The sequence below is a fragment of the Ovis aries genome, chromosome 19 (assembly GCF_016772045.2).
Source record: "Ovis aries strain OAR_USU_Benz2616 breed Rambouillet chromosome 19, ARS-UI_Ramb_v3.0, whole genome shotgun sequence".
Taxonomy (NCBI): domain Eukaryota; kingdom Metazoa; phylum Chordata; class Mammalia; order Artiodactyla; family Bovidae; genus Ovis; species Ovis aries.
In genome coordinates, this window is record NC_056072.1 from 21,504,688 (window position 1) to 21,522,594 (window position 17,907).

Sequence of the window (17,907 nt, forward strand, 5' to 3'; positions counted from 1 at the left end):
CTGCATTGAGAGCGCAGAGCCTTAGGCACTGGACCATCAGGGAAATCCTAAATTTCAGCTTTTAGTTGAAGCTGGAGGAAACTTTTTTCTTAATTTTGTTTTTATTTTGCCTTTATTTGTGCAGGGGTGATGAAAGGAAGTGGGTCCTAGTATTACACTCTATAGAGGCCCGCTCTTCACAACACCTGGATGCTCATGTGTTTTAGAGCCAGAGGGTAGAGCCAGCTGTGTCTACACTAGGGTTGGGTGGAATAGAGACAGGGGAGGTGATGAGAATTAGGTTACAATCAAGACTTAGGATCAAAAAGTGACAAGGAATCATTACCAAGTTGTAAGCATTCACCTTAGAATCCTTGAAATTGTTAAGGAAAGTCATGGGCTTCACACAGTTATATGAGATACAATCTAAAACCTGCATTTGAATGTGAAAGACGGTACAATATAGGACCGTGCGCATGTCAGGGGTAATATCTAACAGGGTTGGGAGGTTTAAATGAAAATGTAGATAAAAGTACTTCATAAACTAAAGGAATGCATCATCCTTTATCCTTTATCCCTAGATAAAATGTCTTTCTCTGAAGGTTTTATAAAAAGGAAGTCAGACTTAAATTCAACACTGATCACAAATATGAGAATAATTATCCAGGAGTTGTGAGCTCTATAATAGTTTAAGTTATGAATTCAGTTCAAATGGATAGTACACACGGTTTGGATGTTAAAGATACAGTTTTAAAAAATGACTCGATATGACCCAAACATGTCACGTCAAGACTTGGGGATTTAGCCCACATTAGCAGTCATTCCCCATTTCTTTCTGACACCCCACCCCCATTAGCCTGGGGCAACCAGTCATTTATTTTCTGTCTTTTGTAGACCTGACTTGCCTCTTCTGAACATTTCATGTACATGAAATCATACTATATGTGGTCTTTTATGACTGGCTTCTTTCATGGCATAAAATTCTCAAGGGTCATAAATGTTGCATGTGTCAATATTTTATCCAACCTTTTTTTTTTTCTTGAAAAAAATGTTTAGTTAACTTTAAAAAAAAAAAAAAACACTTCCGGATTCACAGCAAAATTGAATAGATAGTGCAGAGAATGCCCATGTACCTCTCCCGCTCCTTCACTGCCAGCATCCCTCAGCACTGTGGTTATGGCTGAGGGAACCTACACTGACATCATGATCACCCATGGCTTACATTCGGGTTCACTCTCTTTATACATCCTTTGGGTTTTGGAAATGTATATAACATCTGTCCACCTTTACAGTCTCATCACCCTAAATCCCCTGTGTTCTCTGTCTGTTCATCCATGCCCCATTCCTACCCCTGACAGCCACTACTCTTTTTATTGTCTCCATAGTGTTACTTTTCCCTGAATGTCATTTACTTGGATTTATATAGTATGTGGCCTTTTTAGATTGTCTTCTTCCACTTATTAATATGCATTTTAGGTTCCTCCAAGTCTTATCTTGGTTTGCTAGCTCACTCTTTAAAAGTGGTGAATAATATGCCATTGTCTAGGTGTACTACAATTCTTTTTTTTTTTTTGGCCGCGCTATGTGGCATGCAGGATCTTGGTTCCCTGACCAGGGATCGAACCCCTGCCCCCTGCATTGGGAGTGTGGAGTCTTAACCACTGGATCACCAGGGAAGTCCTTCTGTTCACCTATTGCAGGACATTTTGGTTGCTAACAAGTTTTGGAATTATGGATAAATCTGCTGTAAACAAAGGAAGACTTGGGGATTTAGGATCCTACCATTAATAACTTCAGGTCCATTTAGTAGGAACAGAAGCTTTGGTCTCAGTATTTTGCTGAGATTGTGGAAATGATGATGACATTGCAAAGGAATGGGAAATATCATGTATTGGGTATATACTAGACACTTGACATATATTGTCTTTTTTTTTTTTTTGATGTGCTGAGTGCCATGTAAGATCTTAGTTCCTGGACCAAGGATCGAGCCCATGCCTCTGCAGTGGCGGCGCGAAGTCTTAACCGCTGGAGCACCAGAGCAGTCCCCTATATTGTCTTTCTTAAAGCATATTGCTGTCCGAAGAAGTGGTAGTGCCTCCACTCTTTAAATGGTGGAGCGGGGCAGGGTGTGTGTGTGTACATGTGTGTGTGAAAATTACAATGATTAAAAAGCTTGCTTTAACTCATAGCTTTGAAGTGGTAGAGCTGGTATGAAGACGCTCATCAGCCTCAAGGTCGTTTTCCTCCTATCCTGCTGCCAGGGGGGCTCTGAAGTAAACTAACATTTTTAGCGCTCAGGCCTTGTGTGGTTTTGCTTCCTAGTCTCATATGACGTCTTAATTATTTTTCTCGTGCTACAGAGCTTTCTGACAAGTCTTCATGAGATGGTATAGGTGACAGGTATGTCAAAAAGATTAAATCACTAGCTTAATTCAGTTCTGGAATGGACAGGTTGAATTCCTGGATTGTCTACAGTTTCATTTACACAGGAGCAGTCATCTTTCGTGAGGTCATTACAGAAATGCTGGCGAACTCTTTCCATTAGCACTTCTTGCATACAGTATGCACTTCTTGTGTTGTGGGACTCTTTTTTTTGTTGTTGTTCAGAATTCACCTTAGGGGTTTTCTCAGACTCGGCATTCTTAATCGATCGTGGTTTTTAGCTTTCTTTTTTCTTTCCAGGCTGGGTGGATGATGCAGTTTCACTTCTAGGTGTTAGGATTCTCTTTCACACTAGTTTGTCATGACCTTAAAATATTTTAAGTTTCTTCTTGGGTTCATTCTTTTTTCTTTCTTTTTTAATGTAGTACCCCAGTGGGCTAGAGATTTGTTTTACCAAATGAGTCTAAACCACCAGCTTATGCAGAGTTCACAGCCCATGAGCATTGTCAAACTTAACCCGGTGTAAAAACCTGCCAGTGGTCTTTTTATTGTCTTCCACTGGGTAGGTTTTGAGATCAGCCTTGACGGTGTGAGTTGCCTAAGGTGGCATAGGATACCAAAGACGGAGAGATGTTTGCTACGAAGATCAGAATCATCTTAGTTTGTAATAGCCATCCTCGTTGTTGCCTGGGGATTACTGACGAGGCCCAAGAGTCGCTCTGAGCTGTAACCACCCACAAAAACCACACGCATGGCATTTTACTCAAAACTCTACCTTAACCACTACTTTGTGATGCAAAACTGGTGGAATTTTGGGTACTTTCTGTAAAATCGAAATCTTTATGGGGGTTTTCCAACATTCTAGTTGATTGTGAACAAGTGATCAGTATAACGAAAGGAGAGCGGAGTTGGCCAATCAGCACGGACTTCTGTGGTACGAAGGGTGCCAGCCTGTGTGGAATATTTCATGTGGAGAAAGCCACCTTGTCTGAGAAAAGAGATTCTCCTGTTGAAAAATGCAGTTAAATAAGAGGTATTGACATGAGATCGGTAGTTGTAAAAGATAGAGATTTTAGAAGCTTCTTATCTTTGCCACAAAGTTTTCACTCTTGACAAAGTAATCACCTTCAGCACTTTCTAGCGTGTAGATCCTCTTATGGAAGAGGCTTGAAAAGGAAGTCCATTTGTGTTGGACAAAATACAGTTCTGCATGCGGACTTCCTGTAAAGGAAGAACCATTATGGGAAACTGCTACTCACAAGATATGATAGCCCTTTTATGGAGGGAAGATGGTGGGTATGAGAGCTCTCTCCTGTTTGGCTGAGTCGGGGGCCTTCGTTTATTCTGGACTTAGGTCCTTGGGCAAGTTCCTTTACCACTCTAAGGCTCAGTTTCTTACCTTTACAATGAAAAATTTCTTTTCATGGTTAATATTCCGTTGTATATATGTACCGCAGCTTCTTTATCCATTCATCTGTCCATGGACATCTAGATCGCTTTCATGCCCTGGATATTGAAAACAGCGCTGCTATGAGCATTGGGGTGCATGTGTCTTTTTGAATTATGGTTTTCTTTGGGTATATGCCCAGTAGTGGGATTGTTGGGTCATAGGGTAGCTTTATTCCTAGATTTTTAAGGAATCTCCATACTGTTTTTCCATACTGGCTGTATCAATTTACACTTCCAGTATTACTCCACCATAAAAAAGGAACGCATTTGAGTCAGTTGTAGTGAGGTGGAAGAACCTAGAGCCTGTTAGAATGAAATAAGTCAGAAAGAGGAAAACACATACTGTATATTCAAGCGTATATACGGAACCTAAAGAAGTAGTACTGATGAACTTATTTGCAGGGCAGGAAGAGAGACACAGAGAGAGAGCAGACTTATGGACACAATAAGGGAATGAGAGGGTGGGACGAATTGAGAGTACACTGACTTACATACACCATGTGTGAAATAGGTAGCCGGTGGCGAGCTCAGCCCTGTGCTCTAATGATGGAGAAGTGGGATGGGGGGTGGGAGGGAGGCTCAAGAGGAAGGGAGGCTCAAGAGGAAGGGAATGTATGTGCACTTATAGCTGACTTACATTGTCATCTAGCAGAGATCAATACAACATTGTACAGCAATTATTCTCCAATTAAAAATGAAAAGTTTCACTCCTGCTCTGTGGCAGATAGGAACACATTGTCTCAAGAGCCTTCAGTAGGAGTCCTTTGTTATGACATCCTGTCTTGTGTAAACGTGCGTTTTATTGTCATATAAGTTAAGCCTGCTATCAAGCACATTTTGTTTTTTAAAATCTGTGAAAACATTATTTTGGCAAAACCCAACTCTGCTTGTGTAAGTACATAGTTATTCTCCTTTCGTAATTAATAGTCTTAAAAGACTAAATTTCCATCTGTGTTGCCCAGGAAGCTCTCGTGATTAGCCTTAAAACAACTAGCAGAAACTTTCAGGCTGTCTCTCATTAGCACATTACCCAAACCAACCATGGGAGGAAGACACAGAAATCAGTAACTGAGATTTTAATGTGATAATTCCTTAGTTTACCGTGAAGAACTTGGTCATTTCCCATTAGCACATTAAGTAACACTGTGCTTAGGTTGCTACTGCAAAGACAGTGTTGCTGCTTAGCTCCCACAAATCAAGTTTGTTTGCTTTATAATTTACGTTAGGGAATGTTTAAACAGGGTGAAAGAGCAGTTTTTACAAGCACAAAATCAAGCAATTCGTTTTCAGAAAGTAGAACCAAATGAAACCAATTGAAGAAAAACAGGTAAATTGAATCGTATTTTTTAAAAACAAAATAAAGAGTTGTATTTTGTATGTGTGTGTGAGTAGAGGCACACAGTTCTAAGAACAGTTGTACTGGGTGGAATATCAAGTAAAGCTTTAGGACTCAGAAGAATGGAAGCTTTATATGTAGGAGGAAACAAGGTTTATCACTACAGAATTTTAGGGACATAAGTAGAAATGGGAAAGATAATATAAACATTAGAAAAGTGGAATGGAGCTTCCCAGACCCTTTGACATAACAAATGGTTTAATTGAGGAAATTGGCAAAATCTTCAAATCTTAGTTGGTGCTACAGCAAACTTTTTTAAAATTAAATTATCAGAGCCAAAAAGACTGTCCTGCTTGTAAGCATTGTGCTAAAACATTTGTTAGTCCAGTAGCACTGATTCTTCACCTGAGTAACTTTTTTTTTAATTGAAGAATAATTGCTTTACAGAATTTTGTTGTTTTCTGTCAAACCTCAACATGCATCAGCCATACGTATACATATATCCTCTCCCATTTGAAACTCCCTCCCATCTCCCTCTCCATCCCACTCCTCTAGATGTCACAGAGCCCCTGTTTGATTTTCCCGCATCATACAGCAAATTCCCATTGGCTGTTTTACATATGGCAATGTAAGTTTCCATGCTACTGAGTAACTTTAAAGGCAACTTGGACCTTGAAATGAAAGTGTTGAAAAAGCCAAGTCTGGAGAAAGGTGAAATCACAATTATCCATCAAAGGCCACAGGAGCTATAATTTCAAATTTTGTTTCAGTTGTACCAGCTTTGTGTTCACACCCAAACTCCACTGGTAGAATCTGCTGCATGTGGGGTGGAGAAGAATTCCGTTTATTTTCTGCTGAAGCTGGTGAACCGAATGAAGATCTGTATCTTAAGTGACAGGAATCAAATGAAACAGGACAAACCTGTAAAGGCCCCACCTGAACATGTCAAAGCAGACTTGGCAGTGAGTGAGGTGGGAGACAAACCACACACACCGCCTCGCCGGGCTGGGCAGCTCGGGAGAGCAAAGGGAAAGACGAGGGGAGCAAGTCTTCGTGGGCTGGGGCTCATGTGGCAGGGTTTGGCATGGAGGGCTGGTGGTTTGTTCATAGATACAAGTACGTATCTATCTTGGATTGGTTTTATTATGGAAAAATTCTATGGAGATATGCTGTATTGACTGGAGAATGATTCACTTGTTTTTAAAGTTACCAAATTTATAACGCAGAAGCATTGGTTCTGAAACTAGTCATTTAAGTGGAGTTCAATCCCAACCTAGTTTCTGACATTGGATGGTAATTATTCTTATTTGGCAAAGCACAGAGAAAATCAACGTTACAAGAGCAACCAGGGCAGGCAGTGCTCTAAGGAGGGCACAGCTTTCCCTGCCTTTGGATAGATGAGTTAGATTTGTCAAACATTTCCAGCTGGCATGAAGGCCTCTGACCATCGAAGGAAAGTCGACTTCACCACTCGGTGCTTCTTTGCATTGCAGATGACAAGTTCCAGGTCCCCCAGGGAAAGTGCAGGAGCGAGAGCCTGAACCGGCATTCTGGACTCGACCGTGTGTGCCCACGTTACCCCGACAGTCTGCTTGGCAGTCACCCATCGAGAAGAACCACTGGCCACTGGACTAAACCCTCCCCTGTATTTTGTTCAGGAGCTCTCAGAGTTCTCATTCCTCAGGTAAGCACTTTCAGAATCAACCTGGTAAGTAAACCATTTATACTTTTAAGTTGGTCCTAAAGAAAATGTATAACTGGAACAGCTGTGATGACGGAAAGAAACGTCTAAATGAAAGCCATCACTCAGTCACAGTATTTTATTCTGCATCATTTATTAAATATTTTTATATATGCATTTACAAACTTTACTCATTTCAGAACTCTGCTTTCAATACATTTTTAAACTTTTTTTGGTAGAGTCTCTTGTAAAATGAGATCCATGTACAAAACTAGGCAACAGATATAAAAGTTTCCTCTCATACTTTTCATCCATCAAGCAAAGAAATCATGTGACAAAGAAAAAAACTCAAATGTGGCTCGTTCACAAGAATAACATGTCAGTGTTCAAACTATGAGTTCTAATGGGATAGATCATATTTCATCTCTATCTGGATGGCTATAGTTTAATACGTCTTAGCTACTGTAGCATGTTGGTTCCGATGGAAAAAATCAACTCTGTTTGGACTAGATCTAGAGACCATCAATTATCCATTTCTTTATAAAGTGACATCAAAATTCACCTTGGAGATGACATTGATGGGCTAGCATAATGCATTTACCCCAAACGTGAGCTTAGAAATTTCCCTTTAAAAAATTCACTAACTTGGCAAACTAAAGTCTGAGCCTCTAATTTACCGCTCTTACTTAAAAGACATAGATAGTTTAAATGATCAATTCAGAAGCCTAAAAGTATCTTTGAAACTAAAGTTGCTTTTCTTAAAATGAATGCTGACCTGACAGTTCCGAGTCTCGGAGCACTGTCACTAGGAGACAGAGGCACTGGTGCCACTAGCAACGAGAAGTACTATCACCACAGGGTAATTATAAGGTACAAAACGCCTGGGGGCCTGAAACTCACTAGTAATATGATTTTGGCAGCAGCATCATTTAACCATTTGTTACATACTATTAACACACCAGCTTCAAAGATGTGCACTCCCCTTAGGATACACAGGAGTTATAGATTTATGGTGATTGCATAATTGGTATTGCACAGTTTTATAAAAAACATAAATACTGGTTATTCTAGATTTAAATACAAAATACATGTCATATACTTTTAAATCTATCATGTGGTTCAAGTGCAAGTCAGGTGCTTTCTTTAGTCCTTCCCAAAAAGGCATTTTAAATACTTTTTTTGGCACAAATGAAATTTCACCCTGCCAACAATTCTAATTACAATACATATATCCAAACCTGGAGAGTAGCAATCATATACATACAGTATAAAACTGAGTATTTACAAATATACTAAGCATAAATGTAACCTCTCTGGGTGAATCAGAACTAATTAGCCAGACCCACACTAAAAATAATTTAAAAAGGTAAATACGACGCCTTTAGTTCATTTGCTTATGCTGGTTGCTGTGGGTTGACATTCATGTGAGGAGGATGTCCTAGAAGACCAATTCTTTGTTTCTGCTTCCTTTGTTCTGTCATCTGGAAAGTTAAAAAGTTTCATCATTAGACCCAGACACTTCCTGTACGTCAAATCGTATACTCAACCATAGACTTACCTCTGTGGTTATGGTTTATACTGAAACCCACTTTCTACAAATAGCATACCAATTAGTATATCAAACACACAACTTCAAAAAGGACATCTACCTGAGCAGAATGGGGAATTCTGTGCCCTAGTCATGCAATGTGACATTCAGAAATTCTGCTTGCTACTTGTTTCATAAAGGAACAAAAAGCAGTTAAAGCACAAGATTCTTGTTTCCCAAATCTATGTCCAAATAATAGCTTTGTACAAGAGTTGCAACACACTAAACACTCAAACTGTCTAATGTGTTTAGAACTCTAAGTTTGAGAGAGATTAAGTCCATTGTCTTCCGGGTGTCTCGGTTATTCTCCAGGTGTTCTTGGATAGTTTTGAGAGAGAGAAAAAACAATCACACAGCATTTCTAGGGAGATGAGAATGTCCTTAGCAGCTCAGGTCCAGGGTGACTGAATGACATAAATCATGGCCTGGCACTCAGTGGTGACCAGTCCTCACCCCTCTACACACACTAAGGTCAGGAAAGAACGCTTCTTAAGGCTGCTCAAATGAAACTGTGTTTTCAAAACTGCAAACAGGAAGTTAGGACCTTTTATTTGGCTGCTGAACTAAACCAGTTCTCATATTGACAGGTATCTAGCTCAGTTCTGCCTATTTCAGGGCATAATTAACTCCCTGCATTTCCATTTTTCTTAACCCAGTTATCCCAACTCTGGATTTGATGCTGGGCATTTAGGTCAGTTAAGGTAAAAAAGCTATATGAAATATCTGATAAAATTGTTATCTCTATCTAAGTGGGCTTAGATCCTGCTTCTACATTTTTGGCTTCCTAAAGTCAGAGAGGAATTAGGGTTTAGTAGTATTAATATAAAGAATGTGGGCACTGGAATCAGACCTATTTCCATAAGGTTTTATGTTGTAACTTTTCAAAGTCTGTTTCTTCATTCACATAATGAGGGTAATAATTCTGACCTCGTAGAGAGGATGTATGTAAATTTTCTAATAGTGTCTGTCACTTTGTAGATGCTTAAATCTCAGTTTTCACCTGGACTAATTTTTGGTACAAAATACCCCAAGAGAAAGTAAAACGAGAATAAGTTACCTCAGTTCAATTTAAAGTAGTTATTTTGCCTTATTTGAAACAGCAGTTTTCCTTTCATATCAAAATACTATGTTGAGACTTTTATGAAATGCCTTCAGTTGTATTTTAGGAGAGAAGATTTACAAGGAGTATTTCCAAAAGGTAACTCTTTACAAAGCCCCTTATGAAGAGTTGAACTAGGGGTATTCTGCTAGCCTCGAAAGTCTCCTTAGATGAGCAACAAATCTTCACAGGAGGTGTCACAATCCTCTACTATACTTCACAGATTCAGCTGCAGGAGAACCTCCTGTGACTCATGGAATAAACTGACAACTAGATGGTGATGCAGTCGGTCATGTCACTGACTGATACTTCACATACTCAGCCCAGACTCTCACCCCCAAACTAGTCCCTTGGCAGGTAGCCTTGAGAAGGACTCCAATAGAACTCACTACATTTAAGAAACTCCGCATTCTCAATGATTTAGGAATCTTGGTGGGCTCAGCTTGTACTGATGGGTACTCATAGCTTCCATTTAAAGATGCTGAGATTTTTCCATGGTTGAAGTTGGCCACTGAAGTTTTTCCTGAAAGTCTTCTATAAATTTCTACTTACATTTGAGATGATCTTCTCTGTATGTTGTGTAGCCTCATGCCTGTGTGTCCAATCAGCTTCCTGTGAATTTCCAATCTATTGGCTATTCAGTCATTCTCTTGAAAGCTTCTAAATCTGCGTTTGTTATAGCAAATGAGCCAACCAATGGCACATCTTCCCTCCCTCTTCTATAGGTAGCACGTGATACCTCAGTGGTGGTCCGACTCTAATTCTCCAGGTTTGTCTTCCTAAAATAACGATCACATCACCATCCCTCAGTCCCTGATCTTGAAGCTCCCTACTGAGGTGAGCAGCCAAAATCTTTGTTCAAGCAGAGGTTGTGCCTGGTAGTTTTAAGAACCTAGCACATACTTCCCTGGGGCTTCTTCCTTGGTGGTTCAGACAGTAAAGAATTTGCCTGCAATGCAGGAGACCGAGGTTCCATCCCTGGGTCGGAAAGATCCCCTGGAGAAGGAAATGGCAACCCACTCCAGTACCCTTGCCTGGAGAATTCCATGCGCAGAGGAGCCTGACGGGCTACAGTCCGGGGGATGGCAAAGAGTCAGACATGACGGGGCGACTAACACTTTCACTTTCAGCACATACTTAATTTTGTTTCCTATTTCCCTAGAATAATAGTTCTTAAACTTTGGCATGTGCCAGAAGCACCTCGAAGGCTTGTTACAACACAGATCAAAGGGCCCACAGAGTTTCCATCGAGGAGGCTCAGGGTAAGGTTGGTGAATCTGCATTGCTAACAGGTTCCAAGGTAGTGTTAATGCTGTGAATCTAGATCCACACTGCTGCTCTAGAAGAGCATTTCTCTGTCTCAGAAATAGGCCAAGATCCTTAGAAAAAATTACATTTTCATATACTTGAATATTTTAAAAGTACTTTGGGTACATTTTCTCAGGAATGATTCTCTGCAGTTGAGTACATGGTCGGCACACAAATCTGACTGCCTGAATTCCGTTTCGATCAACCATGGCCTTGTAGACAGAATGGCTGTCATCTAAGTGAGTAATCAATGTTAAAGTACCAGGGGCAGCTGCTTAAGTATCTGGCCCTTTGGACACAGTCCTCATCCAGTGATAATTATATGGGAACAGTAACGAAAGAAAACAAAGTAGTTCATATGCTTGGATTTTTTTTTTTTTTCTTCAAAGCATTCAAGTATATGAAAATGTAACTCTCCTGTTGATCTTGGCCTATTTCTGAGATAGTCAGTGAAACAGACCCCACCCTGGAACTAATTTGGCCTATAAGAAACCAAGTTCAACACTGCTGACCAGGTGAGTTCCCCTGGTCCCTTTACACATTCTCACATAATTCCTGGCTTTATTAGCTCAATTCAACCTGCTTACCTGTCTGTCTACATAGATTCACATACACTCTATATATCTTATTTAAGGCATCATTATCATCTGTTACTATTACCCATATCAAAACAAAGTCTACCCTTAGCACATTCTCTCTGGACATTTGAAACAAAACTGACTAGATAAAAATATCCATCAGATTGAGATCTAAGGTAACAACTCAACATGTTCATACTGAAAAATCTATCTTGATTAGTACAACATGTCCCATTTGTAGTAGATACATTGAAAACCCCTCAAAATCCACATTTTGCTAAGGATGAACATTTGAAGCAATGTTCTTCTTCATAAACTATATAGAGACTACCTTCAATTTCTGTATGCCTTCTTTTTGACTCAGTCTAAACAGAAAGCAAATGATATGGTAGCTTTACAGGTCAGAAGCAACCAAATGTCTATAAGATTTTTCATGAAAATAGTGTCAACTGCAAATAGGCAAAACCTGCTGTACCAGCGTAAATGATTAAGGGCTCGCACTGCAGACAAAGTTCATCCACAGCACACGGAAGCTGCAGCCTGCTTTCCTGTCACAGTAAGGCCGTGGCTACTCCAATTCTCAGCAGCCTGGAAACTCTAGTCACCACAACTGATCTCTCAGTTCCGTGGCTCAGTCATGTCTGACTCTGCAACCCCATGGACCGCAGCATGCCAGCCCTCCCTGTCCATCACCAGCTCCCGGAGTTTACCCAATCTCATGTCCATCCAACCATCTCTTCCTCTGTCATCCCCTTCTCCTCCTGCCTTCAATCTTTCCCAGCATCAGGGCCTTATCAAATGAGTCAGCTCTTTGCATCAGGTGGCCAAAGTACTGGAGTTTCAGCTTCAACATCAGTCCTTCCAATGAACACCCAGGACTGATCTCCTTTAGGATGGACTGGTTGGATCTCCTCGAGTCCAAGGGACTCTCAAGAGTCTTCTCTAACACCACAGTTCAAAAGCGTCGATTTTTTGGCACTCAGCTTTATAGTCCAACTCTCACATCCATACATGACTACTGGAAAAACCATAGGCTAGACGGACCTTTGTTGACAAAGTAATGTCTCTGCTTTTTAATATGCTGTCTAGGTTGGTCATGACTTTCCTTCAAAGGAGTAGCATCTTTTAATTTCATGGCTGCAGTCATTTTGTAGCCCCCAAAAATAATGTCTGCCACTGTTTCCACTGTTTCTCCACTATTTTCCATGAAGAGATGGGACCAGATGCCATGATCTTAGTTTTCTGAATGTTGAGCTTTAAGCCAACTTTTTCACTCTCCTCTTTCACTTTCATCAAGAGGCTCTTTAGTTCTTCGTCACTTTCTGCCATAAGGGTGGTGTCATCTGCATATCTGAGGTTATTGATATTTCTCCCAGCAATCTTGATTCTAGCTTGTGCTTCTTCCAGCCCAGCGTTTCTCATGATGTACTCTGCATAGAAGTTAAATAAGCAGGGTGACAATATGCAGCCTTGATGTACTCCTTTCCTGATTTGGAACCAGTCTGTTGTTCCATGTCCAGTTCTATCTGTTGCTTCCTGACCTGCATACAGATTTCTCAGGAGGCCGGTCAGGTGGTCTGGTATTTCCATCTCTAAGAATTTTCTGCAGTTTGTCATGGTCCACACAGTCAAAGGCTTTGGCATAGTCAATAAAGCAGAAGTAGATATTTTTCTGGAACTCTCTTGCTTTTTTGATGATCCAGCAGATGTTGGGAATTTGATCTCTGGTTCCTCTGCCTTTTCTAAAACCAGCTTGAACATCTGGAAGTTCACGGTTCACGTATTGCTGAAGCCTGGCTTGGAGAACTTTGAGCATTACTTTATTAGCATGTGAGATGAGTGCAATTGTTCGGTACTTTGAGCATTCTTTGGCATTGCCTTTCTTTGGGATTGGAATGAAAACCTCTTCCAGTTTTCCAAATTTTCTGGCATACTGAGTGCAGCACTTTCACAGCATCATCTTTTAGGATTTGAAATAGCTCACTTGGAATTCCATCACCTCCACTAGCCTTGATCTAACTGATATTTACAGTCCTATACAATCAGTCATGCTGCTAAGGACGAGCCTAAAATACTGAAAAGTACAGCTGAAGCCTCTCTCAAAAGCAGGTACACTGACTCACTATAAACATACAGACAGTCACACTCTTGGTCCCCAGTGCAGTGGTCCTCTTGAGCTCCCCTGATAGACCCTCTCGCACGCTTCTGCATGACCATTCCTGAGGCTTCTGTGGCAGTGACTCAGATCCTCTCCCTCAGGTCAGGCAGAATGAAGTGCTGCCTTTTTCTTCACTCCCTGAGCCAACTTTCAAATTTCTGTTACATACTTATCACGTTGAATTCTAATTTGTCTACCTATTTGTCTCCCACTCCAGACTCTTAGTTCCTTGAAGGAGAATAGGTTCCGCTCAGCGTTGTAACCCCAGGCCCTAGGGCTGCACCCCACAGGTGCTTAGTAAATGGTGGCTAGAAGAAGTGGTGAAGGGCCCGGTGCACAGTGCCTTTGCTGGAACATGCCATGCACTTTCATGCCGTTGCTCATGCTGACGCCCCTCCAGGGCTGCCCCCCTGCTGCACTTCCTTGTTAGCTCAGAAGTTACCTCCTTGTCAAGCTGTAGGCGACTTCACCTTCACTTTTCACTTTCCTGTATTGGAGAAGGAAATGGCAACCCACTCCAGTGTTCTTGCCTGGAGAATCCCTGGGACGGCGGAGCCTAGTGGGCTGCTGTCTATGGGGTCGCACAGAGTTGGACACGACTGAAGTGACTTAGCAGCAGCAGCAGCAGCAAGCTGTAGGAGCTCAACTCCTCTGACACCCCAGGCCCCGCTTGCCCCATGAGACGGGCTTCATTCTGGCAGATGGGCCCTAGTACTTTTCCTGCTGTATCCTATTGTTAGAGGTCTGCTTCTTTCTGGATAGATCAAAGTATCCTAGAGGGCAGGTGTTACCTACGGCCTCTTCTATGATTCCAACACAGGCTAAGGAACACAGACCTTCAGGTGAGGTTTAATATCCCATTTTCCAACTGTGAGGAATTATTCTGATCATGTTATTCCTTCCTTCCTTTATGTGGTTAACAAGATAATCCTCTTGCATGAAAAACCCCAAACAATATACCATGTTAATATGGTAAGAATTTCAAGCACTACTATTATTCCTAACAACTACTGGATTGGCCAGAAAGTTCTTTGGGGGTTTTCCATAACATTTTAGAATCACATTTGTATTCAGAATCTCTTGGGAGGGGAAACTTGAAGATGAGCAGCATCATGAATTAACACTTAGAACAGTGATTTCAGTTAACTGTTCTTGGCAGTAATGGAAAAGCCACTAACCAGGGTTTTACTAGTATCCTTGATAAGAACTTTTTCGTCTCAAACTGGTGGTATTTGAAGACCACCACCACCAGAGAGGTCAATAACAATAAAGATCAAAGCCAAAGACATTCAACTATCTTTGCTCCATTATGCTGCTTTTCTGGACCAGAAGATCTGAAAAAATATCTAAGTGATGAAGCAATTTTTGTATTTTCCAGCACTGTTACTACTGAATGGTATTCTTTCATAGCTGGTTTAAAAAATATCTTATCACAGAGTTTCTTGTTCATTAATCATTTGTGGGCTTTTTATTTTTTAATTCAAAACTTTTTTCCCTTTGGAGAGCAAGAATTCTCACAATTACCATTTAAGAACCAGCAGTTCACTGCCTATCTGCATGACTTTTTATGCAGAAAAGGTTAAGAAATCTTTAGGATTGTTACACACCAAATTAACAAAATGTGAATCTTTTCACCAAGTTGATTCTCCAAAAAATGCTTTAAAGCTTTGCTACAAAGTCAAAAGAAACTGTTGGCTAATTCCTTCTGTAAGAACCAAGTTTCCTCCAGTAAAAGCAGCAATGCTGAGCTTTTCCTGTAATTCTGGACACCTTAAAACCTGAGCAGATCAATCCTGGTAAAAGGTACTTTAGAATAAGTTACTGGTTTCCTATTTCTTTTTAGCCTATAACATCTTCAAGGAAAAAATAGTTCAATTTCAAGTTCATTCGTAAGGGTAAGGTTTTCTGAAGGGTGGTTCCAACGGCTCACTTTAAAACAAAAATGTAAAAAGAGCTGAAACCAAGCAGTTTAAACCACACTGGTTTTGCTGTCACTGAATGAACCTTAGCTCATACGTAATCATAGTTTTACATAGTTTGTTCAAGCCAAATTCTGGCTTCATAGAAACAATCCTGATGCCAAGTCTCTATGATCAGTTACGTAACATGGCAATGAATGTATCCTTCGTAATGTTTAAATATTGATATATGATGTGACTTCTGAAAGTCTAACTCTTAAAAAAATGAGTAAGAATTGAAACAGTCAACCATGAAAGGCAAACAGGGTACAATGAGGAAACAAAATAAGGGAAACTCAAGCCCAGCCTGTAAGATCAAGAGCTCCTGCCTGCTGTTTTCGGGTAAAGTTGGGTAAATTTCCCAACAGCCTGCTGTGTATCTTAGTATCTCAACACCAAAACGAAATGATGGAATGGGGTCCAATGCCCTCCAGGGTCTTGGGTACCTCGTACACCTATGATTCTGGGTGAATTCCTCAGCTCCACTCACTCCTTAGGCCAAGTTCACTGCTTTGCAAAGTGTCCATCACTGAAGCAGCTTCAGAACCACCTTCAGGGAGCAATTCAACACCCCAGATTCTTAGTGTTGAGAGGACAGGCCAGGCCTACTTGTGTAGCATTTACTACCACAGACTACCCAATAATAGCTCCAGATGTGTTTACAGATGGCACTGTATAGAAAGCTAATTGCTTCCTTTATTTAGGTCTATATTAGATCAATTTCTCTTATGACTTTTTGGCATCTAATTTAAAGTACCTGATTTAATGGCGATTCTTACAGCCACAGCTCTAAGGGAGGGGAAGGGAGCTCAAGCATCGCTCCATGCATTAAAGAGCTCGCCTCACTCGCAGGGGGTGGGGGGGGGGGTGCGTAACACAAGCAGCCGTAGCAGACAGACTCGTGCATCACTGTAGTTCTGGGGACCATTTGTCAAGTGTTTCACAGCAGGGTTAAAGACTCAATAAAACAATTAGCAAAGGAAACTAGTTATATCTCTATAAGTTTTACTTATGCAGGTTATTACTCATTTTAGGGGGCTTCCCAGCTCAGCACCACAGATAGCCTTCATAAATAAGGCTTTCTCCTCTCATTAGTCTTTTTATTTGCACCTTAATACAAGTGAAAGAAATGAATTTGAGGCCAGAGAGTATCTTGGGGCTCAGTTTGGAATAATTTAGTTGGCAAAGAAACATAATGCAAAGTAGGACTGCTTAAAGTGCCATGGAAACCACCTCCAAGAAGAGTTTACCCTAGGTGGAGCTTCACTAGTTATTATACTAGTTATTATGTTCCCCAGAGTAATCAAGCAGCTGTGGGTCTACCTTACCACTTATCTCCGGGCCAGCCTGGCCTGGTAACTGCTGCTGTGTAAAATGTATAATCTCACGTATGGAACTGATTAAAAAGCTTTCAGCACGGTGTGCAGGGTGATCCCAATCAATGCGACTGAGCATAGGTTCTCCCAGCACAGAGGTCATCACCTGGTGACTGTGAGTGCTTGTTTTAAGGGGACCAGGAGAGGGCACAAAGAATGCCCCCTTGCCCCAGCTTAGTTACAGGGGCAAGGCGTTTATCTTAGGGACGGGGGCAGGACGCGGCAGCACGTGTGTGGACGGCTAAGCCCGGGGAGGGCAGGGGTGCGTTCAGAGTGCTCCCTGTCCCACTCCTGGCAAGCTGCCTCACTGCCTGGATGACGGCAGCCAGTCAGTGCGGACAGGGCTCTTCCTGGACTAGGGTTTATCCCCTGGACGCTGAATGCAAGTACCTGGGGAGAGGAGCCTATAGTTCTGAGGGCTGAAAAGAAAAGCCAGAAACAGCTTGCCATCTTCCGTCAGAGAAGAAGACGGGACAGTTTTACAGCGTGTTTTTCTGGATAGCGCTTCACTGAAGTAGTTTGCATTTTCTCATTTTCTGGTTTTGTTTGTCACATTAAAACCTCGTCCTGAGCAGCACCGAAAGTAGTGTCACAGGCTTATCCTGTCAAAGGGGCAGTGAGGGGGGAACGGAGGGGAAACTGATGGACCGAATGGGCTTCTCACCCATTTCCTTTTTTGTCCAGATGACAAACTTCAGCATTGTAACATGAGCACTACTGTTTTTTTTCCCCCCTCACCAAATCTGGTGTGTATCGTAGTGGGGTGTGTGTGTGTGTGTAGGCAGGTAGGGTTCTTTTCTTTACCTGATCCTTTAATTCTGACAGCTGTCCAGAGAGGTTGGTGACAAGCTTCATGGTGGACTCCAGCTTCTCCTGCAGGTTCCTCAGCTCATTCTGTTCTCCTTCTGAATCGCTGCTGACCAGGGACATGGCTCTCATCCTAGGAAACCAGTCTAGGTTTCTTTCCTAGAACCCAGACGGAAAAAAGAGGGCGTCACTTCTACCAGCAAAGACC

The 17,907-nt window shown here is 41.4% G+C and overlaps 1 protein-coding gene and 1 long non-coding RNA gene across 14 annotated transcripts in view; one reads left to right on the plus strand and one right to left on the minus strand.

The window, feature by feature from the left end:
- Nucleotides 1–17,907, plus strand: part of LOC105603426 (uncharacterized) — a 160,443-nt gene that overhangs the window by 121,133 nt on the left and 21,403 nt on the right. Inside the window, exon 2 of the long non-coding RNA XR_006057022.2 lies at nucleotides 6,640–6,830. This is a non-coding gene — a long non-coding RNA (uncharacterized LOC105603426). The remainder of the gene's footprint in view (nucleotides 1–6,639; nucleotides 6,831–17,907) is intronic.
- Nucleotides 6,965–17,907, minus strand: part of ITPR1 (inositol 1,4,5-trisphosphate receptor type 1) — a 348,286-nt gene continuing 337,343 nt past the window's right edge. For 7 of the 13 annotated variants that reach the window (XM_060402184.1, XM_060402186.1, XM_060402185.1 and 4 more), the window contains one exon: nucleotides 9,552–17,858. In XM_060402184.1, the coding sequence (XP_060258167.1) occupies nucleotides 17,607–17,858 (252 nt within the window). In that variant the 3' untranslated portion in view covers nucleotides 9,552–17,606. Of the gene's footprint in view, nucleotides 8,309–9,551; nucleotides 17,859–17,907 lie in introns of those variants that run through there. The other 6 variants (XM_060402187.1, XM_027958140.3, XM_027958135.3 and 3 more) reach the window with 1 other exon arrangement.